Source organism: Martes martes (assembly GCF_963455335.1).
Source record: "Martes martes genome assembly, chromosome: 1".
Taxonomy (NCBI): Eukaryota; Metazoa; Chordata; class Mammalia; order Carnivora; family Mustelidae; genus Martes; species Martes martes.
This window is the reverse complement of record NC_137888.1, coordinates 154,157,205-154,183,466: the sequence shown is the minus strand read 5'-3', so window position 1 is coordinate 154,183,466 and position 26,262 is coordinate 154,157,205. Positions and strand designations below refer to the sequence as shown.

Here is a 26,262-nt window from a genome sequence, read left to right as displayed (position 1 = left end):
AACTTAACGTAAATAAAGCAGGAGGTAGTTCATCAAGGCACGTCCAGTAGCAAATACTGGGAATTAGGTGTCCTTCAGTAATGTCTTGCTTAAATAAAGCATGGCCTACCCACTCATTAGAATATTGTGTAATTTTAGGATGCTAAGAATAAGAGTGCAAATATATTTTTGTTCACATGTAAAGCTTTGTTCTATTTCTCAGTGCATATCAAAGTTACGTTTATACTGTGTTATAGTCTAAGTATGCAATAGGATTATATCTGAAAAACAATGTATATAACTTAATTTAAAACTTTGTTGCTAAAAAATGTTAATCATCACCTGAGCTTTCAGTGACTTGTAATCACTGATCACCCTAATAAATATAATTATAATCATGGTGAAAAAATTTGAAATATTGTGAGAATTATCAAAATGTGACACAGAGCTACAAAACGAGCAAATGCTGTTGGAAAAATGGCACTGATAGACTTGTTTGATGCCACTAACTAACTCTCAGTTTGTAGAAAGAAATGCAGTTATCTGCAAAGCCCAATAAAGTGAAGCACGATAAAATGAGGTATGCCTGTAAGTTTGTCTTTTTGTGATCTGCCTATTTCACTTAACTTAATGTTCTCAAGGTTCATCCACTATGTAGCATGTGATGGCATTTCCTTCATTTTTAAGGCTGAATGATATTCCATCGTATGTACATATCACATTTTGTTTATGTGTTCGTCCATCAGTGGACACTTCAGGTTTCTTCTCCCTTTTGATTATGATCATGGGTGTATAAATATCTTTTTGTGACTGCTCTCAGTTCTTTGGGTATATACCCAGAAGTGGAATTTTTGGATCATATGGGAATTTTATTTCTAATGTGTTGAGTAACTGCCATATTGTTTTCCATAGCAGCTGCAGTGTTTTACGTTCCCACCAATAGTGCACAGCAGTTCCAATTTTTCCATATGTCTGCCAACAATTGTTATTTTTTATTGTTGCTGTTCTTGATAGTAGCTATCCCAGTGGATGTGAAGTGTGTAGTTTCTTGAGCAGAGTTGTATATTAACCACATTATCTGCTTGCCTTCTGAGAGATATATTGGCATAAGGGAGTGAGACTTGGAGGTGCTTGAATTGGGTTAGGTTTGTGGTAGTGAAGAACTGGCTTGAATGAGGTGAGAAATACAATTTTGAGAGCGGTGATGAGAAAATGGGAATAATTTATTTGGATTTAAGTGAGAAATGACTTCATTTGGAACCTCACAACATTTTGGACATAAAGGGAAGGAAAGAATAATTCATTGATCTTTTGAATTTTAGATGATAGGAATATTGCTGTGGAAATAAATGCCTGGCAGGACAGCATTAGAAATATGGGCACTATTTTGGGTGAGAAAAAATGTTTGGAAACTTGTTTTTGTGAGAGTCAATCTCTGAAGCATTCATTTTTTTTAGAAAAATAAATGAAAAATTTTTCCTTCTTAATTTTTTACAGCTCTTGCAAGCTTAGGATATGAAAAGAGCTGTGTGTTGTTCAACTGTGCAGCCCTAGCTAGCCAGATTGCAGCGGAACAGAACCTGGATAATGATGAAGGATTGAAAATTGCTGCTAAGCATTACCAGGTATGCAGAAAAGTAACCATATAATGGTTAACGCTCCATTGTATTAAATTGAAAATAATCTGTATTGAGGTTTATAGATGTTTCTTTATACTTTTCTTGAAAAGTAATGTACTTTTTAATGAGTTACTGAATACTTTTGAATTTTGATAAACGTCATACCTATAGACCAGCTCTGTTTTTCTTCACCATTGTATACCCAGCACCTAGCACAGTGCCTGGCACATAAGAAAGGCTCAATAAATGTTGGGAGAACAAATGATTGAATGTTTTAGGTGAAGTTCTTGGTAAATCCCTTTCAAGTAATTGACCTCATTTAAAAAATTTTATATAGTTGAACCTTGAAAGCATGGGGATTGGGGTACTGACCCCCTGCACAGTCAAAAAATACACTGTAATAACTTTTGACTCCCCTAGACCTTAGCTACTCATAGCCTACTGTTGACCAGAAGCCTTACCCATAAAATGAACAAATAACACACATTTTGTATGTTTCCTGTATTTTATATTGTACTCTTAAAGTAAGCTAGAGAAAAGAAAGCGTTATTAAGAACTACATAAGAGAAGATATATTTATAGTACCATAGTACCATATAGTACCATACTGTATTTATTGAAAAAAAAAAATCCTTGCATAAGTGCACCTGTGTAGTTCAAACCTCTGTTGTTCAAGGGTCAGATGTACATTATTTTAATATATTTTTTTCTTAGAGTGAGACACATTTAAAATTTCACCATTGTCAAAAAAGTTAAGACCTAAGAAAATTTTAACTCTGAGACACAAAGAGGTCATATTTAAATGTGGTCAGATATGTAATGTTCTTAAGTTGGCTAAATTTAGATTTTAGATATTATCATTTACTAATATGGCATATTTGTGGCAGTGTATTAACTTTTATTTTTGTTTTTATTTAAAGAACAAATTGCTGCTGAGTGGTATGCATAATTACATTCTCATGTTTTATGTTGTTAATTTACAAAGTGTACTCACGTACATTATTTTACTCTCATATAAGCCTTGTAATGCATGTTACATAATGTCATTCTCATTTTACATGCAAGGAGACTAAAAGGTCAGAGTGTTAATAACTGGTCCACTGGGGTTTCAGGTGTTCTGATTCCAAATTTTATGGAATTCCAAACGGTGCTTCTAGTGTCTTCTTTGGCTCTGGAATTTGCTTGTCCTAGAGGTTGAGTCTGATTTTTTCCTGATATTTAAGTTTTATGAGTGAGGTGAGGAATGCTCTTTTAAAAGTGAGAGGGGGGTGCCTAGGTGGCTCAGTTGTTGGGTGTCTGCCTTTGGCTTGAGTCATGATCCCAGGGTCCCGGGATCGAGCCCCACATCAGGCACCCTGCTCTGTAGGTGTGCTTCACCCTCTCCCACTCCCCCTGCTTGTGTTCCCTCTCTTGCTGTGTCTCTCTCTGCTAAATAAATAAATAAATAAAATCTTAAAAAAATAAAAAAGTGAGAGGAAAGTACATTTTAAGCAAACAAGGTGCTCCAAATTGTGGCTTGCCCTGCAGTTTTGAATGGGCATGGATGACAAACATGATGCACATCCCTTTTCTTCTCGAGTCTATAGAGGGCCAATATTTTAAAATGTGAAAATGGGGGCGCCTGGGTGGCTCAGTGGGTTAAAGCCTCTGCCTTTGGCTCGGGTCATGATCCCAGGGTCCTGGGATAGAGCCCTGCATTGGGCTCTCTGCTCGGCAGGGGGCCTGCTTCCTCCTCTCTCTGCCTGCCTCTCTGCCTACTTGTGATCTCTCTCTGTCAAATGAATAAATAAAATCTTTAAAAAAAAATGTGAAAATGAAGTAAACTTAATTATTTACTTTTCTATTAACTGTAACTCAGTTAATTGGCATGTGATATCTTAAAGGGAATTCTTAATTACTGAGAACATTACATCCTGTGAATCACTTCTGTGATTCACAGTAGGTCACCTAGTGTGATGGAAGGGGAGGGGTAATATTGGTAAGAAGACCTAGATCCTAAGCCGGTCTAGGCTGTTTGCCACCAAGAACCTGTGTGCACTTGGTTGTGTTCTTTAATAACCTCTGTGGGCCTCCATTTCCATGGTTGGTGAGAGAGACTGGATGCTTTGTTGTTCTAGTCTGTGATTCTCTTAGTTTGTTGAGCAAGGTCAGGTCATCATCTCTTGCACATGCTCTAGTTTTATACTTCTGACTGCAGAAAATACGATTTTCACTTTCAGTACAGTTAACCTTGAATTATCTCTGCAGAGCATCTCTCTATAACCCACAACACCTTTAATTACTTACTTACTTAGTTTATTTTTAAAGATTTTATTTATTTGAGAGAGAGAATGATAGGGCATGAGCAGGGTGGAGGGGCAGAGGGAGAGGGAGAACCAGACTCCCTGCTGAGCAGGGAGCCTGACACTACTGATGTGGTGGACTCAATCCCAGGACCCTGGGATCATGACCTGAGCCAAAGGCAGGTGCTTAGCCAACTGAGCCACCCAGGCAACCCCCACAACACCTTTTAAACCCAGACTGATGTTTTTCTTTTTCCCAGGATCATTTGTTTCATAAAAGCAGTTATTTTTGTGTTAACTTCAGCAAAATATAATCAGGAATAAAAAATCTGATGGGGAACATTTCACCAGGGACCTTTGAAAGTCAAATAGAAATCGTTAACAGTGGATAATAATGCTGTTCTTCAGAGGACTAGGCACCTGTACTATTTGAGGTTTTCCCTAAGTATGGCATGTTTAATTATTTGACAGATGGATTTGTTTGGGATCAAAGTAAAATCATTTTAGTACTAAATGCATTTTAATAATGTTTTATCCCTGCCTCTATTCTCATGTTAGTCTTGAGGAAGTAATCTAAAAATAAGTTTAACCAATTTGTCCTCTAAAGTTACTGTATTTTTTGCTGCAGTGTACTTTTAATCTTTGTTAAATCTTTTGTTAACTGTACAGCATTATTGTCTATAGGTCAGATGTTTTTAGATTTGTAACAATATAAAAATTTAAAAATAGTAACTGTTCAACTAAATTAACATTTGAAATGATTTGTGTGTAATAGTAGAAAATTAAGTCTTGGCTGGGTTTCTGTAGATTTCAAAGAAGTTCTTTTTTTCCTCCCTGTAGTTTGCTAGTGGTGCCTTTTTACATATTAAAGAGACAGTTTTATCTGCCTTAAATCGAGAGCCTACTGTGGACATATCTCCAGATACTGTTGGGACCCTCAGTCTTATTATGTTGGCACAGGCCCAAGAAGTATTTTTTTTAAAAGCCACAAGAGGTAATTCTAATTTTTCCTCCATTTCATTGCATGTGAAAAGAAGTGATAAGCTTTTAAAATAGGAAGGTGATTAGAATATAATATGCTCAATGTAGAGCATTCCTCTTTGAACTTAACACATGGGTTATTGAAAATTTTCAACTTTCTTTTTCTGAAATAAAGTGGTACAAATGAACATTTATGAATGTAGGCTGTGTTTGAAGCATTTTATGAAATAGCTATTGTCTTAATATACTAAACTCTAGAATAGTATTTGTGTAGGTTTGTAGTGGGTCAAAAATTCATTCATTCAGCATATATTTATTGGGTACCTACTGTGTGCCAGTCACTGCTCTAGGCTCTAGATAGAGGTTGCAAATAAACAAGATTCTTATTTTCAGGAAGCTTACATTTTTAGTGTGGGAAAGATAATAAGCAAGAAAGTAAGTAGCCAAGGTGATTTTAAAGGGAGATAATTGGTATAAAGAAAATAAAATAGATTATGTGATAATGCCTGATGGTCTGGGTCTGGGTGAGGATACTGGGGGAGTCATGGTAATTTTAGATTGATTAGTCAAGAAGAGTTTCTTCGAAGAGATCTACTCTAAACTAGATGTAATTAATAAGAAGGAGCATCTAGACAGAGTCCCTGATCCTGTGAATGAGGAAATAAAAACAGTTCTTAGGAGATGTGTAAGTTAGTATGAGAGATTGGGATATGGTCTGATTATGGAAGTGCATAGAAATTGAAAATAAGAGAGCAGTCATCTTATGGAAGCAGTATGAACTGGAATAGTTTTTATCTTATAAAATAACAGCTAATAGTAAGATAGTAAGATAGAATTCATATATAATAAAATTTACCCTTTTGAAATTTACAGTTGATTGTTTTTTAGTATATTCAGAGTTTTGAAACCACCAGCACTATCCCTTATTTTCAAATATCGTCACCCCAGAAACAAACTCCAACCCCCCCCCCCCCCATTCTCCTTTTTTCCCAGCCTGTGGCAGCCACTAATCTATTTCTGACTCTGGATTTGCCTATAAAGTGGTTAAATTTTATGTGGAAGAATTGATTTCATCAGTAAGGACTTTTTTTTAGACAAATATACAAACTTGTGATCTTGGTGTTTATACTGTTACCATGATTATTTTATATTTATTTTAATTATAATGGTCAATTTAATATTTTATTCCAGATAAAATGAAAGATGCCATCATAGCTAAATTGGCTAATCAGGCTGCAGATTACTTTGGTGATGCTTTTAAACAGTGTCAGTACAAAGATACTCTCCCCAAGGTCAGTTATTGTTTTTGTAAACACTTGGTTATTTTGCATGTGGAAATAACTTGGATGTTTTTGTGTATAAGAAGGTGCATTGAAAATTATGTTTTATAAAGAAATGTGAAATTTTAGGAGAGGCATTTGGAGAATATATTTGTAGAAATTATTTAGGATGCATGGAAAATTCTTTTATATTTAGGGTATGCCTTTGTTTCTACTCTTAACTAAATTTGTTTTTCCAAGCTAAAACTCCTTCTGGAAATTTTTGAACCTCTCCAGTAATTTTACCACATGAAGATTTGTGTAGTTCTGATTCATTGGTGATTTGGTATAAGCATGAATACTTGAGCATGTTGATTAGTCACTCTTTTAATTTTTGTCCTGTTTTCTTAAAGATGAGTCTTAAGGCACAAAACAGACATAAAGACAAAAGCAAAAGAAACAAATTCATCTAATATTTTGATTAGAAGTAAGTTTTGCCAACAGGGATAGAAAATTGGGCTGCTATTGGACAGCTAAGGAAAACAACCATCTTAAACCACACATCACAGGGAGTATTAATTGTTTTAATGTAAACTTTTCTGAAGTGGCATTTGAAAAGACTCGTCAGTGATGATCATTTGTAAATGACAAAGCAGATGATTAGACTAACAAGTGAACTCAGAATGGTTAAAAAAGGGAATTTAACAGATTGTATGAAATGTATGTTTCAGCTACTCTTTCAGAAATGTTCAGGTAATTGGTTTTATCTGTATCTGCATATGATTTTTGTTACATGATTTTTTGTAGGAGAATTATTGATTTATGTCATTCAGGAATCTTTTAAATTATGAAATTGCAGATAATTTTGTAGTGAAGTAAAAAAGCACATAAATATCTCAACAGCACAAATTAGAGAATTAGGAATTCATGTGAAGGAATTCCTGGAGATTTAAAATACATCAAGAGATCCGTAGAAATTTGCCCAGGACTCTTGGATGTTAGTACTGTGGAAAGAGCCTTGGGATCTTCTCTCACCTTTTTTTCATCTGAAAGACCTCATGTTCAGCTGCACAGTGTACCGTTACATCCTGTTGGGCCATTAGTTCAGTCGTGTCACGGAGAGAAGAATGTCACCTTCAAAGACTTGGAAACTACCTCTGCAGCATTCCTGGTATTCCTTGAAAATCTCCTGTTTAAATAGCAAGTTGCTCCAGCCTTACCTTGAGACCTGGCATGAGTACAGCTTGAGATTCAGATGTCCTTTTTGCCTTTTTACTAATAAAGCTCATAAGGTATTTTCATATTCTAGTTATAAAACTGGAATATCTGCAAGTAGTGATCCAGGAAGCTAGCAAATTATTCACTGGGAGACAGGAAAGCATACCAGGTAGTACTTGAGTTTTTGACTGTCTTTTTTTTTTTTTTTTGTCTAGACCATGACTACCTAGTATATTTCTTGGTTTTCATATGTCATGTACTTCCTAAAGACAGCAAGATTGCAGGCTAGGATTTGACATTTTGGAAGAACATCTACTGAAATAAGTGCTTCTCTGGTTCATGTGTTTGGGTCTTTTAAAACTAATTTTGACTGGAATTTTTTTCAAAACAAATTAGGGCAAAAATAACACTTCATTGTGTTAGGTATTAATTTAGTACATTTGTCTGTTTGCTGTGTGTTTTTGAGTATATGATCTGAAATGTTAGCATTTATATTAAATTTTTATATGGCTAGAAATCATTATTAAAAAATTCTCAGGGTATAAATGTAAGTGGGAACTTAATTTACTGTCTTTTGTCTTTTAAACATGATGAAACAGTCAGCTATAGAGCATTTTCATTAGTGTATGTGAGTAATGGTGGTTTAGTTAACTCTAAGGGCTGGGTAAGGACTCATAAGAAAGCTTCTAAAGCCCTGTGCTTGGTATTCCTCTGTGAATGTCGTGTTTCCCTTCTCTTTCTAATGCATGCTTTCCTGTCTTCTTTGTAAACAAAATGTTGACTTCATGGCTTGATCGAAGACTTAAAAAACTTAAATTGGCTTCACTTAACAGTTCAAAAGAAAAACCCCTTAATTTTAATTGGAAGAAAAAAGTTGAATTCATTGAATTCAGTTCCTGCAGAATCATGTGGTCTTCTCTGTTTACACCTAATGACTAACCTATCTCTAAACCATTAATGGGGTGATTCTAATTTCTGTCTCCTTTTCCTTTTTCTTCCTGCATCCCATGTTGTCTGTGGTGGTTTGTGTGGTTGGACTCTCCCCTGGTCAGTATTTTTATTTCCAGGAGGTGTTCCCTGTCTTGGCTGCAAAGCACTGTATCATGCAGGCCAACGCTGAGTACCACCAGTCTATCCTGGCAAAGCAACAGAAGAAATTTGGAGAAGAGATCGCAAGGTTACAGGTGAGTCTCTTGGAAATAAATGCTCATAAAAATCTTTCCCACTCATTGCCCCTATCAGCAGAGAAGAGTGATTGTCTTTATCTTTAGGCTTTACCTGGGTGTTTTTTAAAGTGGTTTTTTTTTTTTTTTTAATATTTATTCATTTGAGAGAGCATGAGTGGGGGTGGGGGGATGAAGGGGTAGGGTTGGGCAGAAGGAGAGGGAGAAGCAGACTCCCCACTGAGCAGGGAGCATGCTGAGGGCTTGATCCCAGGATCCAGAGATCATAACCTAAGCTAAAGGCAGACACTTAATGGACTGAGCCACCCAGGTGCCCCACCATGTTTTTTTGTTTGTTTGTTTGTTTGTTTTTTAGATTTTATTTATTTATTTTAGAGAGGGAGAGAGTGTGAGGGAGAGGGAGGGAGAGAATCTCAAGCAGACTCCTCGCTGATGGTGGAGCGCAACACGGGACTTGATCCTATGACTCCGAGATTGTGACCTGGGCTGAGAACAAGAATTGGACACTCAACTGACTGAGCCACCCCCCCATCCATGTTTTTTTTTAATAGAAAATAATCTAAATTGCCATGCTTCAGAAAAGTTGTGGAGTGCTTAACTTTGGCCTAGCCTTTGAATTGAGACACACAGTTCCATAGCTTGAGAAAGACAGTGGTGATACAGTTGACCCTTGAACAACATAGGTTTAAACTGTGTGGGCCCACTTAAACACAGATATGTTATAGTACTGTAAATGTATTGTCTCTTCTCTGTAATTTTTTTTTAAGGTTTTTTCATTTCCGGGGTGGGGGTTGGCACAGTTGAGGGACAGAGGCATAATCTCCAGCAGACTTCCTGTTGAGTGCAGAGCCCAGATGTGGGACTCCATCTTCAACCCTGGGATCATGACCTTAGCCAAAGTCAAAAGTCAGAGGCTTAACTGACAGAGGCACTCAGGGGCCCCTCTGTGATTTTCTTCATAACATTTTCTTTTCTCTAGCTTACTTTATTGTTAGAGTATAATATAAAATACATGTGACCTACAAAATATGTGTTATTTGTTTATTTTATGGGTAAAGCTTCTGGTCAGCCATAGGCTATTTGTAGTTAAGCTGCTGGGGAGTCAAGAGAGTGGATTTTTTCCTGTGTTGCAGGGTGTTGGTGCCTCTTTCTCCTGCGTTGTACAAGGTCAACTGTATATATAAATAGATTTGGTAAACAGCAGAATATCTTCTGTGCAGTTGTCCATACTGTCAGCATTGGGTTTGTCAGAAACTTGTGACATCTGGGTCAATTTCACAGCAGGGGTAAGGGCTGTTTATATGAATTCTTTGTATTTGAATATTGGTGAGCAGAGGGTAGGAGGAGGACTGTTAAATATGGAACTTTAAATATGGACTGGATATTAGAAGATATTCTGCACATATCATTTGGGAAGTTTAGATTAATTAGTCTTTTCATGGGGGAAGAAACCCCAGTCTTTTTTTTTTTTTTTTAAGATTTTATTTATTTATTTGAGAGAGAGAGAGAGAGCAAGCAGGAGTGTGGGCCAGAGGGAGGGGGAGAAGCAGGCTCCCTACGGAGCAGAGCTTGATCCCAGGACCCTGAGATCATGACCTGAGCTGAAGGCAGACGCTTAACTGACTGAGCCACCCAGGCACCCTGAAAGCCAAGTCTTATAAAAAAAAATGTATGCTTATTCTTCACACGGACAAAATCAGAGAAAAGTATACTTCCTAGTAAAATACAGATATTCAAACATATTTCAGTTGTCCAGAGTTCACTTTGATTATAGTAACTTAGATTCTTACATAAAAATGCTTCTTGAAAAAGTGGTTTCTGTGGGAAGAATTTTTTTCAGGCTAGCATATTTAAAGTATTAGAAGTTTAGTTCCTTTACTTTCTGGGAATTTTAGGACTGTTAGTTTCAAGTAAGCTCTTCGTGTCTATAAACCAGTTACACAGGAGTTCTTTATTTAAAATCCCCTCTGGAAAAAGGAAACTGTTTCAGACTTTTAACAGTGAGATGGAAAGACTTTTTGCAGTTACAGACACATGAGAGTTGCTGACTTCAGTTTTAGCTTTAGTCAAAGGTCAAAAGTTAACATAGAATACAAACACTAATTCATATTTCAAAGGGCTGCTCCTCTTTCCATGGGTGAGATTTTCTTTATTACTTGTTTTGAGCTCAGAAATAGGCAACAAATAGAAAAAGATGACCAATAAATCATATTCTCTGTAGTCTATGGCTCAGAGTACCCCCATGAACCTGATAGAGATCATTAGGTGATCACACCATTAAACCAGTTTTTCAATCATTGCTGTCAGCAGCGGGGGAAAGAAACATTGATATGAGCCAACAAGAAACAAAACCAAAATCACAGAGTCAAGAAAAGGAAAACAGTAGATAAAATAGTAGTGAAGGTAAGACTGTTGCTTGGGATTTACTTTTGGGGCAAGAAAAATTGTACCTGGGCTTTATAGGACTCATGAGCTGTCCTTCCTGGACAGTGCCCTTTATTTGGCTCCAGAAGGCTGTACCTTTGATTATCTTGGTGGAATCTCTAACGCAGACGAAGTACAGTTTTCAGAAAGACGTAAAAAGAGATAGATATAAAAATGTGACTCTCTAGAATGAGTATCTGTCAAATATACTTAATTTATTAATGAGGAACCTAGGAAAACTTTTTTGTGAAAGTATTGCTTGTTATTAGTTGTGATAGTAATTTGTAGGTATTAAGGAGATTGTTCTTACCAGATGTATGCTTACATATTTATGGATGAACTTTAGTTTCAAATGATCCTGCAAAAAAAAAAAAATACATGTAAGTGTATATATGGGAAAGAGTGATAAAGCAAATACGGCAAATTGCTAACACTTGTTGAGCCTAAGTTTGGGTCTATTATTATTCCTTGTTCTGTTTTTTCAGTTTTTCTGTGGGCTTGAAATTTTTTGAAATTTAAAATTGGGAAAATTAGGTATATGTAAAGGTATATACTTTACCTTTCTCTGTTTGCCTTCTGTCTGTTTCCTCCATCTTTTTTCCCCACTGCCCCAAAGGTGATTTCCATTAGATTCTCATTTAATCCTTTCAGTATTTTTTTTCTTTGAAATTAATAAGCAAATATATGCACTTGCATACATAATACACACAATGTATTTTCTTAACTCTCCCCATTCTTACATATGAGGTACTATGCTTCATATAGTGTTGTGTGTCTTGCTTTAAGCATGCAACAGCATATCCTAAAGATCTCTCCATTTTAATATAGCAATAGGGTGCTTGCTTTGGCAGCACTTATAATAATAATAATAATAATATAGCAATAGAGACACCTTCCTAATTTTTCTTTAGAGCTGAAGTGTGCTTCATTGTATAAATAGCAGTTTATTGCTGTCCCCTTTTGCTGGATACTTGCATGTTTGCAGGATTTTGTGCAAGTAGTAACTGCAGTGAATAATTATGTATGCATGGCATTTTGTATTTCAGCAGGTGTCTTGGCTCTGGCTTCCATTATCATAGATTGAGAGTTTGAACAATAGGAATTTGTTTTGACTGAGACCAGGATGTCAGCATGGTTAGGTTCTCGTGAGAGTTTTCTTTGTGGTTTGTAGACTGTTGGCCATTTTCTCTCTGTGTCCTTACATGGGTGAGGGGAGGAGAGAGAGCACATTCTCTGGTTCATCCTCTTGAAAGGCACTAATCCCATAATGAGGGCTCTGCCTGCATGGCCTCATCAGAACATAATCTTCTAAAAGTCCCATCTCCAAGTACCATCACTTTGAGTGTTGGAGCGTCAACATAGGAATTTTTGGGGCGGTGTGAACAGTTTAGTCCACAGCAGCAGGCATACCTTAAATTTCTAGAAATTGGATTGCTGATAATAAAAGTATAATGCATCTGTAATTTACTGTATATTATACTTGGATCTTTGATCCACTTCAAATTTCCTGATATGTGACGTATGGATCCAGTTTTCCTTTTTCCAGATGGCTTACCCACTTGTCCCCAAACCATTTATTTATTCATTTTTATTTATTTATTTATTTATTTGACAGAGATCACAAGTAGGTGGAGAGGCAGGCAGAGACGGGGAAGCAGGCTGAGCAGAGAGCCCAATGGGGGGCTCGATCCCAGGACCCTGAGATCATGACCTGAGCCGAAGGTAGAGGCTCCAACCCACTGAGCCACCCAGGCGCCCCTCTCCAAACCATTTATTACAGTGACTTTCTTACTTCACTGACTTGAGATTCTGGCTTTGTCACACACTAAATTCGTCATATATATTTGGGTCTATTTCTAAACTTTTATTCTGTTTCATTGTTCTAGTTCTATACAGTTTTAGTCATTGACTCTTTAGAGTGTTTTAATGCCTGATAGGTATCCATCTCTCATTTCTGAATTTTCCTGATTGTTCTTTTTGTTTATGCTTCTATATGAATTTTTTTAGTTTAAATATTTACTATGGAAAATTTGAAAAAAAATCTATGTAATGTATGAATCATCAAATATCTGGTGCCCATGGTTATCAGTATTTTGCTATTTGTGTTTCACTTATTTCCCCTTCCCCTCTTATTTTTTTGGAGTATTTCACAAATTTCATCCTTAAGTACTTTACTATATATCTCTAACAGATAAGACTTAAAACTCTAAAACTACAGTGTCATTCCACCCAGCAAAATTAATAACTGGTTAATAATTAATATTAGTAATGTAATATTATCCAGACCTAGTTTAGTTTTCCTGGATTTTTTCTTACTGTTTTTTACAGTTGGTCTGTGCAAATCAGGATCCATACAAGGTCCTCACATTGTATTTGGTTGATGTGTTTTACAAATCTTTATTTTGTAATGGCCTCCCTCTCCTTGGCTGCCATATTGAATTTTCCTCACTTTCTTGGATTGTGTGTTTCTTAAATGATGTCTGTTATCTCTTTTTTGTTACTTGTGTAAATATTTCAATCTTTAAAAGTGATTTTGAGTTTTTCTTCATTTTCTTGCTTGAGTTCTGTCAGTTCCTGTTGCACATTCTCTTGCTATCTGCTGTTCACCCACTGTTGTCTGGGCCATCTGGTCCTCTGTTCATATTTTGTGTTCTTTTGATACTATGATTATACCCTTAAGTTTCTTAGTTTATTTTAGTTTTTTTAGCATGCTGTTTTCATCTGCTTTGTGACAGCATTTCTTTGGTGAATTTTCATTACCTGTTGGAAACTTACTTATATGCTCATTTTCATCCTTTTCCTCTTGGTTTCTTTGTGTTGAGGCAGATGGGATGCCATATTGGTTACTTGTATTTGAATGAGGATTGATTCTGATAGATAGCAAGAGGCTCCTGAGTGGGGGAATGGCACCTGGGAGTGTTCCATGCCTCTTTGTGTATGGGCACCCTCCTCAGTTTCGCTTCTTTGTCTCTATAAACCTAGACTGGTTGAGGAAGGAGGCTTAACCTCCAAATCTGTGTTTCCCTGAATTCCTCACAGCCTTTGCTTTACAGGGTGGTGCATCTGCTTTGAGAGTTTATTTTGTTGGCCTTTTCTGAGTGCTCACCCCCTTTCTTCTTTCTCCCTGCTTTTCACTCCTCTTGTCTACTTCCCCCAGCCTCTCTGCCTTTGATTAATCAGCCTCTTGCTCTCAGCAGTCCCCGCTTGGGATGAGGCCCCTTAGCACTTTGGTTTTTCCTGTGACCTCTGGTGGCTGACATGGGCCATTTGGCTTTGCCTTTATCATCTGTTGGCACTTGTTACTTCATTCCATTTCATCATTTTCAGATTTGCTTAAAGTCATTTCCGCTCATGGGGGGAGGGGAACTTAGCAGTCCCTTTTTTCTCCAGTGTGTTCAGTATATCTGAATACTGTAGTACTAACTTTGCTATTTGACCACATATTTACAAATCAAATGTGATAAGTGATTTAAATTTGTATATTTTCCGTCTCCTAGTTTCCATTGAAGATGGAGCTTTTGTTTTGCTCTGTTGATTTTGCATCTAAGCCACCTCTCACATTATTTAGAATAGTGTAGTTGACTTTTAGGTTTTCCTGGTATACGAATACATCATCTGTAAATGATTATTTTTTTCCTTTTTTAAATTTTATATGTCTGATTTCATTTTTTTTTTTGTCTTGTTTTGACATATTCTGTGGTTGTTGATGATACCATTTTATTTTGACTCTAGGAATGTTTCTTAAATTTTTCTGCTCAGTATATTAGCTTTGGGGGTTAAGATTTTAAGATTTTATCATGTTAAGGGATTGGGTATCTATTTTGATTTTACCAAGATTTTAAAAAATATCAGTGATGAATATTGAATATTATCAAATGCTTTTTCAACACCTATGTAGATAATTTGATTTTTAAAAATGTATTATTTGGAGAATTATATAAGTAGGTTTTCTTAAACCATTCTTGTATTTCTGTATCATTAAGCTGTTCATGTATTTCTTTTCTTTTTTTTTTTTTTAAAGATTTTATTTATTTATTTGACAGAGAGAGATCACAAATAGGCAGAGAAGCAGGCAGAGAGAGGAGGAAGCAGGCTCCCTGCTGAGCAGAGAGCCCGATGTGGGGCTCGATCCCAGGACCCTGGGATCATGACCTGAGCCGAAGGCAGAGGCTTAACCCACTGAGCCACCCAGGCGCCCTGTTCATGTATTTCTATAATTCGGTGTTTCATACTTGCTTTATCTTCAGTGGTTACTCTGTATACATGTTCTCTGTATGTCTGAGGATATTATATATTCTCTTATTGTGGATTCCAAGGTTCTCAATGTCTCATAAATCAAACTCATTAATTGTGCTGTTCAGATCTTCTGTAATCTTAATAATTTTTTTGTTTACTTGGTCTGTCATGTTGAGACAGGAATGTTAAAATTTTCCCCTCTGATGAGGGGTAGATTTATCCATTTCGCATTGTAATTGTTTATATACATAGAGATTTATTAAATGCAAAGTATAAGAAATTTTATGTCTTTCTGGCAAATTGGCAGATGTTAAGCATTAAGTACTTAATTTATCCCTAATGATGCCTTTGGCTTTATTGCCTATTTTATCTGATGTTACTGTATCTGAAACCACCTGAGTAATGCAGTTCGAGTCCTGCATTTATGTGAGGCATTTGCTCATGTTACGAATTATGAGGATAGACCTTTTAAAAAAAAAAGAATACTCCTGTTGATGCTGAGATAACATGCTTCTTCGTTGCCTTCCTGTGTTGGCTGGGTCATTTTTTCATGATTCATCCTTTCACTGTTGGAGTAGCTCTTCAAGGTTCCTGCCTCTATGTGAGTTGAGGGCATGTTTCTCAGTAGATGGATATGTCTCTGTATTTCAGGTTCCATGAGAGCTTTTAATATGTGTGTATGTGTGTGTGTGTTGCAGAGATTTATTTATCGGAGAGAGAGAGAAATAGTGCACACACAAGCTGGGAGAGAGGCAGAAGGAGAGGGAGAGAAAGAGGGAGAGAAGCAATATCCCTGCTGTGCATGGAGCCTGATGTGGGGCTCAGTTCCACGACCCTGAAATCACCACCTGAGCCGAAAACAGGATTTGGACGCTTAACTCGTTGAGCCATCCAGGCGCCCCACTTCTAATGCGTTTTAATTGTTAGTCTTTTGGGATACAGAAATATTTGACAGCCCGCCTCCCTCACTGTCAGTTTATACTTATTGGCCCATGGATTTCTTTTACTTTCCTAGTAATTCACCCATGTGTTTAGAGGGATGCTGGCTATGTTTATTCTTTATTTTTGATATTTTGGTGTTTTGTGATGGGATAATTTCGACGTTATTCTGTGACCACATTGCTGGAAATATAAGTCCTCGAAGATTGTTTTGAAAAACCAATGCTTAGATCCTTGGTTGAGAAAAAGAAAACTTTTTTTTTTTTTTTTTTTTTAACATTTTCTCTTTAGCATGCAGCAGAATTGATTAAGACAGTGGCATCTCGCTATGATGAATATGTTAATGTGAAAGATTTTTCTGACAAAATCAGCCGTGCCCTTTCTGCAGCAAAGAAGGATAATGACTTCATTTATCATGATCGAGTTCCAGACCTTAAAGATCTAGACCCTATTGGCAAAGCCACACTTGTGAAATCTACCCCAGTCAGTGTACCCATCAGCCAGAAATTCACTGGTATGTCAAGTATTGAGATGCACTTTAATCTTACTCATCTTTTCCCCAGTTTAATCTGTTTTTTTTTAAGCTAAAATCATATAACTGCTGTTGTATGCTTTGAATATGATTTGCATTCATGTTTAAAATGAATATGAGAATAAAAATGAAGTAGTGTATCTATAGTGAAATTTCAAGATGGAGAGTAAATGGTAATAAAGTATCTCTATACAACAGAGTCAGAGAATTTGAAACTGAGTAATGATAGACTTTAAGCATTTGTCATTTTGTTAACATTTGTTATTGATTTAAGAGTCTGCCATTAAAAATGAACATTCATAAATATGACTTTAAATGTATAAACTTACGGAGTCATAGTTGTATGAAGTAAATATTATCCTTAGATATTGTAGATACATTCAGTATATAGTAGTCTAGCTGAAATCCCAAGAATAATATTCTAAGTTATTGGGAAAAGGTGATTATCTTACTGTTTTCTACTTAGCAAACAAGATGTATTTACCGTGTGCCAGGGATTCTCTTAAGTTACAGATGCTAGCTCAGAATTCATGTTCTTGCAATAGTCCCATGAGATATGTACTGTTATCCCCAGTTGACTGATGAGGTTATTGATTCACAGAGTGCTTAAGTAATTTTGCCCAGTGTTTCAGAGCTAGGAAGTGGTGGAAGGAGCTGGAAATCAAACCATGGCACTGTAGGCTACTTAATCAGCAAATGAACAGTGTGTTTTCTTACATGTAAGTCTTCTTTACCAAAGATCTTAAAATGTCAATGACAAACACATCTTAAAAAGTTAAGAAAATTAAGATCAAAGAAAAAGAAAGCTTTCATTGTCATTGTCCCTGAATATAGTGATCTAAAAATCTTCTTCATTATTGTACTTTTAATAGTGATTTGGTTTTGATTTTTAAGTATTTATAGATTTTTTATGTGAATATTGGAAAGGGAATATGAGCATTCACTTTACAGGTGTTTTGTCTTGAAATTTTGTTGAAATTTTCATTCCTAATTTTAGATTTGTTTGAGACTATGGTTCCTGTGTCAGTGCAGCAGTCATTGGCCACCTATAATCAGAGGAAAGCTGACTTGGTTAACAGATCAATTGCTCAAATGAGAGAAGCCACGACTTTGGCAAATGGGTAGGTAGAGCTTAACTTCATGAATGTATCTCTAAAGTTCTAATGTTTCTGTTTGAGTGTTTTATAACTAAATAGTTTATGAACATTTTAGTTTTCTGAGCTTGCAGATGAATGTCAAGAATATGTGAAATAGCAAATATACACCTATGTGCACTTCTTGTGAATACTGTGTATTTATTAAGCCCAGTAAATGTATTTGGGATAAATTTGATTACTGAAACAAAGAGAGTAGTTTTGGCTACTGATTTGCATTTTAGGGAATATTTATACTTGTAAGTTAAGGTACATGGTATATTCAGTATTCTGAACCAGTTTTTGTTGCTGGTGGATTAAGGCTAAAAAAAAATAATTCATTGGTTTTTAAAATATCTTAAGTATAATTTTCAATAAAATGCAACAGAATACACCTATTTTAAGTGTATAGTTCAGTTCTTCCTGATAAACGTTCATACCCGTGTAACCACCGCCACCATGATCAAGATAGAGAACGTTTCCATCACCCTAAAAAGTTCCTTCATGCCTCTTTCACTTTAGTTCTTCTTTCCCTGGCCCTTAGCTACTGCTCTCTGCTCCTTGTCACTCTAGGTTAGTTTTACTTTTTATACAGTTTACTGTAAATGTAATTATTATAGCATGTGTATTACATTATATGTACATTACAGTATATAGCATATTGTAGTGTTGCTATAGTATTTATAGTACCTGTTGCATATACAGTATATGCTCAGAATGTGTTGGGCTTCTTTCACTTAGCATAATAATTTGAGATTCATCTATGTTATATCAGTTTGGTCCTTTTTATTACTGAGCAGTATTTCATTTTATAGTTAAGTAACAATTTGTTAATTCTATATTCACTGTTGGTGGACATTACAGTTGCTGTGAGCACTGATGCATAAATCTTTGTGTGGACATGTTTTATTTCCCTTGGGTGAATACCTAGGATTAGAATTGCTGAGTTGTGTGGTTGGTATATGCTTAACTTCATGCAGAATAGCCAGATTGTTTTCCAGAGTGGTTATTCCAGTTCATATTCCCACCCGCTCAGCAGCACTTAGTATTGTCAATCTTTTCATTTTTATTTATTTTAGTGTGTGTGTAGCAGTATCACACTGTGGTTGAATTTGTATTCCTGTGATTACTAATGGTGTTGAGTAACTCTTCATGTACTTATTAGCATTTATATATCTTTTGTGAAGTGTCCGTTGAATTTTTAGCTCATTTTTTAAAATTGAGTTTTTCTTGTTCTTTATGTATTTTAGAGCAAGTCCTTTGTCAGATACATATCTTTGAGACTTCCTTCCTTTCAAGATTTTATTTATTTATTCTCATCAGGGAGAGAGAGAAAGCAAGCAAGAGCCGGGAGAGGGGCAAAAGGAGAAGGGCAGAGGGAGAGGGAGAAGCAGGTTCCCTGCTGAGCAAGGAACCCAATGGGGGACTCAGTCCCAGGACCCTGGGATCATTAAGGCAGATTCTTAACTGCCTGAGCCACCCAGCTGCCTCAGATTTTGTCTTTTAATTACTTAGACTGAAAGAAGTTAAGTTTGAACTGTGAGCCCAAGGTAGCTAGTATTTTTTTTTTTTAAAGATTTTATTTATTTATTTATTTGACAGACAGAGATCACAAGTAGGCAGAGAGGCAGGCAGAGAGAGAGAGGAGGAAGCAGGCTCCCTTCTGAGCAGAGAGCCCGACTCGGGGCTTGATCCCAGGACCTGGGACCATGACCTGAGCTGAAGGCAGAGTTTTTTTTTTTTTTTAAGATTTTATTTATTTATTTGACAGAGAGAGAGAGAGATATCACAAGTAGGCGGAGAGGCAGGCAGAGAGATAGGAGGAAGCAGGCTCCCTGGTGAGCAGAGAGCCCGATGCGGGGTGCGATCCCAGGACCCTGGGATCATGACCTGAGCCGAAGGCAGAGGCTTTAACCCACTGAGCCACCCAGGTGCCCCGTAGCTAGTATTTTTTAATGTGCATTTCTTACTTTTTGGTTTTTAATTCTGAACTGTGAACTTAATTCTTTAACAGTTTTGTTTTAATTTTATCAATTACTGGTTTTGTTTTTTTTGCTTCCCCCCCCCTTTATCTTTATTTTTCCATTGATGAGGGTACTCAGCTTTTTTGGGGTGCTAAAACTTCATTGCTATTGATTAGTATATATAGGAGATTAAGGTTTTAAAGATGATTTAGACCTCCAGATGACACAGTATCTCATTTTTTTCAGGGTATTAGCTTCCCTTAATCTTCCAGCAGCAATTGAAGATGTATCTGGAGATACTGTACCTCAGTCTATATTGACTAAGTCCACGTCTGTGATTGAACAGGGAGGCATCCAGACTGTTGATCAGCTGATCAAAGAGCTACCTGAACTATTACAAAGAAATAGAGAAATCCTAGATGAGGTATGTTTTAAGAGATTTGTTTTTTCAAGTAAAAACTGTTTGCCACTTGGTGTCCAGCAGGGATTAGGACTGGATCCTTTCTTCTCTTGGGTTTTGTAGGGTAATACTCACCATCCTGATGAACTTAATGTGACCCACAACTGCCTTTCAGCTTCCAAGAGGAATTCTGATTGAGTGAGAATGGGTTCATCCATGTCTTAAGGGTTTATAAATGCACATTAATGAAACTCATGGACCACGATGTAATATTGATATACTGTGAGAAATTACAATCATATAAACTGTTCAGAGCCTTCATAACTAATGATTTCTTTGAAAGATTAGATTTCTTGGTAAATGTGGAATCAGACTAAGGAAGTTAGGCCTTCAAGTGTTTTATAAGCCCACCACATCCATCTTTCAGTAGAGAGAGCATATTTTATCAATAGGAAGTTTTTTGGCTGAAGTCAGTTGTTTGACAGTGTTATTCTTTTACTGTGCCTTCACGTCTTTCCCCACATTGATTCACTTTTTTCTTTAATGATAAATATAGTCAAAATGGTTATATTGGCTTTTGCCAGTTTAGGAGTCACGTTTTTTAGTTAACTTCTGTTGTCATTGCTTTAATCCATGTTTTAATTTTTCAGTTAATTTTCAAAGGATGTTTATATCATTTCCAAGTACTTTGGGGCAGGGGTATAGTACTTAAGTATAGTTTTATCTTGAACAACAAGATAAAACAACATGGCAACAACAACAACATGGCAACCCCCCATGCAGTCAAAAATATGAGTATAACTTTTGATTCCCCCAAACATAACTACTCATAGCCTGCTGTTGACTTTGGAAGCCTCACTGGTAACATAAACAGTTGACTGTCACGTATTTTGTATGTTATATATATTATATACGGCATTCTTAGATTAAAGGAACCTAGAAAAAGGAAATGTTATTAAAATCAAAGAAAATCATAAAAATCATATGTTTATAATACTGTACTGTAAAAAATCCACTTACAAGTGGACCTATAAAGTTCAAACTTGTGTTATTCAGGGGTCATCTGTACTTGAGACAGTGTGAACCTTGGGGATGAGAATATTTGCCTCCCTTGTTTTTTTTTTTTTTTTAAAGGATTGCCTTTTAAAAGGATTATTATGATTATACTAAATGATAAATTGATAGTGATAGTGGCATATTAGCTATTGGAAACTTAAATGAAAACTTACCTGCAGTATTGGCCTTCGGAATCTGATTCATGAGGCGTTCTACATTAATTATACTATCAGTGTTATCAACCTCATCTATGTAGATGTAGTCAATGAAAAGAAAATTGAAAGCAAACAGAATTGATGTTATGTAGTTCAGTACCAAAGCCTTGCTGTGCTGAGCTTGCTAGACATGCAGAATCTTAGACCCTATCTCAGACCTTCTGGATCAGGAGCTGCATTTAACAAGATCCCATGGTGTTTTGTGTGCACATTAATATTTTTTTTAAAAAGACTTTATTTATTTATTTGACAGAGATCACAAGTAGGCAGAGAGGCAGGCAGAGAGAGAGAGGAAGAAGCAGGCTCCCTGCCGAGCAGAGAGCCTGATGTGGGGCTTGATCCCAGGACCCTGAGACCACGACCTGAGCTGAAGGCAGAGGCTTTAACCCACTGAGCCACCCAGGTGCCCCTGCAAATTAATATTTGACAGATACCGCTCTTAAGGTCATAGATTTATTCATGAGAATGCCTTATAGTCCTTTAAAATTTGTTGATTATTAGATTAAGCAAGCTTGTTATCTGGTGTTGCACTTGAAATGACGTTAGAATAGTAGATAGACAAAGGGAGGAAAAAATGGAGAGTGGTGTTTAAGATCACATGTTTGTGAAAGCAGCAAGAAGTAATTGTCTGATGGGAAGAGACAAACACTGGAAAATGCAGGTATAGCAAGTCAGTAGTAGTCTGGGGCATTTAGTAGGTAAAAGTTATAATAAACCATTATTGAATATTGGAGTTATATTTGAACATGATCCCCACTTTTTATTGTTAGCTGTCGCCCTGGGCAGATTACTTAACATCTTCATGTCTTAGTTTACTTATGGAAAAAATGGGATAATAATATTTATCACATAAGATAGCTGTGAAGTGGGATCAGGCATGTGCCTGCTACTTAGTAGTTATTTAAATATTACTATATTTCCTTGATTTTAAGATGTCATTGATTAGAAGATGCATATTTGATTTTGAAACAATCGTGGAAAAGAACATTGTCTATTGAAATGCTATGTATCAGTTGTGAGCAGCATCTTCATTAGAAATACTAATGTGTGAAAAGCTTATCTTATAATTAAAAACTGGCATTATTAACATGTATGGTATATGTCTGTTGTCTGCCTATCTTAATATGAAGTACTTTTGTTTATCTTATTTGATGTTTCTAACAGCCTTGTGAAGTAGTCACTGTTATTCTGTCAGCTGTACTTGGAGAGTCTCATTTTAATTAAGTTGTGAGTTGAGAGAAGTAAGGTGAAGCTGGTCCTCTTTTTGAGTGTTCATTTCTCTCTGGTAGCTTTTAGAAATTAGGGATAATTTTCAGAAATATTCAAGTATTCACTAATTTTTTTTTTAAATAATAAATTTATCTTCACCAGGGAACTGTTGGGCCCTATTAACCTTGGATTCCTGTCCGTGGATTCTTTTTCTTTAGTTACTTCTTTTTCTCTGCCCTCTCTTAATGGATTTCTGTCAGATGGGTGGTGGTTTCTTTTGGTGATGATCAGTTTTCCTATCTTTCAACATTTCTTCTTCTTTTTCTCTTTGTGCTCTCATTCTTCCTGTGAGACTAGCTCAGGCCAGCCTTCTAGCTCAGTAATTGGTTATTTAGTGTGCTTTTTGGGCTTTTCAGCCATCTTGAGAGTTGTTTTTCATTTGTTGATACCTCTTCTTTTCAACATACCTGATTCTTTTAAGAAATCTCCTGTATTTATTTCACAACTGCATGTCTGTTTGTTTTTGAGGTAAAATTTGCATAACAAAATTCATTTTAACCTCTTTATAGTGTACAGGACTGTTGTTCTTAGTATGTTTGGGATATTGTGCAAGCACCAACACTGTCTAATTTCAGAGTTTCCATCACCCCAAGGAAACTCCATTCTCGCTAGCACTCACTCCAGACTCACTAGCAGTCATTACTCATTCCTCCTTGCCCCTGCTCTTGGCAGCCACTACTCTGATTCTGTCTCTGTGGATTTGCTTATTTCGGACATTTCATATAAATGGAATCAGAAACGGTATGTGAACTTTGACCTTCTGTCACTTAGAATAATGTTTCCAGGTTCATCCATGTTGTAGTACCAGCACTTCATTTCTTCTTATGGCTAACACTTCATTGTGTGGATGTATCACATTTTGTTTATTTGTCAGTAATAAATATTGGTAATTTTGCTTTTTTGGTTATTAATAATGCTATTTGTGAACAGGTTTTTTTTTTTTTAAAGCACCTGTTTTAAATTCTTTTGGGTATATACAGAAGAGGGGCGTTGTTGGGTCATGCAGGAATTCAATGTTCAACTTTTTGAGGAACTACCAAACTGTTTTCCAGAGCTGTGGCACCATTTTACATTCTTACCAGCAGTGTGTAAAGGTTCCAGTTTCTTTACATTACCTTTCCAACCCTTAAATTGTTCAGGGTTTTTTTTTTTTTATTTATTTGTCAGAGAAAGAGAGAGAGCACAAGCAGGGGGAGCAGCAGGCAGAGGGAGAAGCAGACTCCTCAGTGAGCAGGGAGCCTGATATGGGGCTTGATCCCAGGATTCTGGGATCGTGGCCTGAGCTGTAGGCAGACGCTAACCGACTGAGCCACCCAAGTGCCTCTGATTGTTCTGTTTTTTAATTATAACCATCCTGTGGGTATGAAGTGGTATCTCATTGTGGTTTTGATTTAACCTTTATATATAGGAAATCCTAAAGTTAATAGTTTGATAGGAATTGCACTGAATGTTTAGACCAACCTGGAGAGTATCTTTACAATATTAAATCTTCCAGTCCATGAATATGAACAGAATGTCTTTCCATTTAGTTAGGTTTTCTTTAATTTCTTTCAGCAGTGTTTTGTAGCTTTTAATGTACAAGTCTTGCACCTCCTTGGTTAAATTTATTCCTAAGTATTTAATTCTTTTGGTGCTATTGTAGATGGAATTGTCTTAATTTCCTTCTTGGATTGTTTATTGCTAGAGTATAGAGTATAGAGTATAGATTTTTTATGTTGATTTTGTATTCTGTAACTTTACTAAGTTTGTTTATTATCTCTAATGGTTATATTGTGAATTTCTTAGAATTTTCTTCATTAAGGTCATGTAATCTGCAAGTAGAGATTGTTTTACTACTTCTTTTTTGGATGTCTTTTTATTTCTTTTTCTTGCTTAATTGCCCTGGCCAGTACAGTGTTGAATGGAAGTGGTGAGAACAGATGTTCTTGTCTTGTCCCTGATCTTAGGGGAAAGCTTCCCAACTTTCACTCTGACGTTAGCTGTGGATTTTTCATAGATGTCCTTTATGAGGTTGACGAAGTTCTTTCCTATTCCTAGTTTGTTGAGTTGTTGTTGTTGTTTTTTTAATCATAAAAGGACATTGGATTTTGTCAAATATTTTTTCTACATCTTGAGATGTTCTTATATTTTTTTCCTTCATTCTGTTAATACAGAATATTACATTGATTGGTTTTTCGATTTTAACCGTTCTTGCATTCTTAGGATATTTTAATTGGTCATGATATATAATCCTTTGTCTTTTGTTTCTGTTTTTGTTTTTAGAGAGAGTGCTTGCATATGCAAGCGGGGTGGGGAGGGGCAGGAGGTAAGGGAGAGAGAGAGACTCTTAGGCAGGCTCCATGCTCAGTGCAGAGCCTGATGCTAGGACTCGATCTCATGACTCTGAGATCATGACCTGAGCCGAAATCAAAGAGTCGGATGCATAACTGACTGAGCCACCAGGTGTCCCGGAATATAATCCTTTTAATTTGCTGCTGGATTTGCTTTGGTAGTATTTTTTTGAGCATTGTGCATCTGTATTTATATATTTGATCTGTAGTTTTCTTGTAATGTTTTTGACTTTCAACTTGTTTACCCTTGTGGCTGTGTCTTTTTTAAATAGCATGTAGCAGGAGTTGTCTTCTTAATTTTGTTTGACAGCCTTTATGTGTTTCTGTGGAGGGTTAAGTCCATTTATATTAACTGATTATTCATATTATTTATTTTCTGCTATATTTTGTAATTTCTACTTGTCTCTTTTTCTTTCTATATGTTTCCTTCTCTCCCACCCCATCTCCACTTTTTCCTGGTTTTATTGCATAGTTCCTCTCTCTCTCTCTTTCTTTCTAAACTTGCATAGAAGTTGTATACTCTTTTCTTCTTTAAACTTTATTATGTTGTGTCTGGGTATGGATTTTCTTCCATTTAAATTGCTTGATACTGATACTTTATTGGATCTAGTGAATTTGAGGAATTGAATCTTTCATCCATCTTGGAAAATTCTTAGTTTTCATTTCCTGGAACATTTCTTTTTCCCTATTGTCATTAGTAATTCTTTCTGGGTTGCTAATTTATATTTAAGTTGACTCTTCTTAACTTTCTTTTTTTTTTTTTGAAGATTTTATTTATTTATTTGAGAGAGAGAGAGAGAGAGTTAGTGGGGTGGTGTAGAGGGAGAAACAGACTCCCCTGTGAGCACAGAGCCCGAAATGGGGCTGGATCCCAGGACCCCAATACGGTGACCTGAGCCAAAATCAAGAGTTGGATGCTTAACCTACTGAGCCACCCAGGAGCCCGTAACTTTATTTTCCATGTCTCTTAAGCTTCTTATTTTCATTGTTCTCTGCTTTATTGTGTATAATTTCTTCCTATTCGTTTTCCCATTCGCTGATCCTTTTCAGTTATATCTTAGCAGCTTTTAAGTAGTGATTAGCTTCCTAATTTTATTATGTTTTCCATCTCTAGAAATTCTAACTTAGTCCTTTTTTCAGTTCTTTCTGTTCTCCTTCTCCTGTGTCACACTTTCAATTTATCTTTTACTCTAAACACATATTAAATATATTTTATCTTTATCTTATAATTCCAGTATCTCT

The 26,262-nt window shown here is 36.1% G+C and overlaps 1 protein-coding gene across 2 annotated transcripts in view; it reads left to right on the top strand.

Annotated features, from left to right (window-relative positions):
* Positions 1 to 26,262, top strand: part of PDCD6IP (programmed cell death 6 interacting protein) — a 79,789-nt gene that overhangs the window by 27,723 nt on the left and 25,804 nt on the right. The window contains exons 4-10 of one of the 2 annotated variants that reach the window (XM_080815179.1): positions 1,477 to 1,604; positions 4,721 to 4,874; positions 6,053 to 6,153; positions 8,406 to 8,522; positions 16,413 to 16,635; positions 17,651 to 17,774; positions 19,997 to 20,174. In XM_080815179.1, coding sequence (XP_080671305.1) covers positions 1,477 to 1,604; positions 4,721 to 4,874; positions 6,053 to 6,153; positions 8,406 to 8,522; positions 16,413 to 16,635; positions 17,651 to 17,774; positions 19,997 to 20,174 — 1,025 coding nt within the window. Of the gene's footprint in view, positions 1 to 1,476; positions 1,605 to 4,720; positions 4,875 to 6,052; positions 6,154 to 8,390; positions 8,523 to 16,412; positions 16,636 to 17,650; positions 17,775 to 19,996; positions 20,175 to 26,262 lie in introns of both variants that reach the window. The other variant, XM_080815178.1, reaches the window with a different exon arrangement.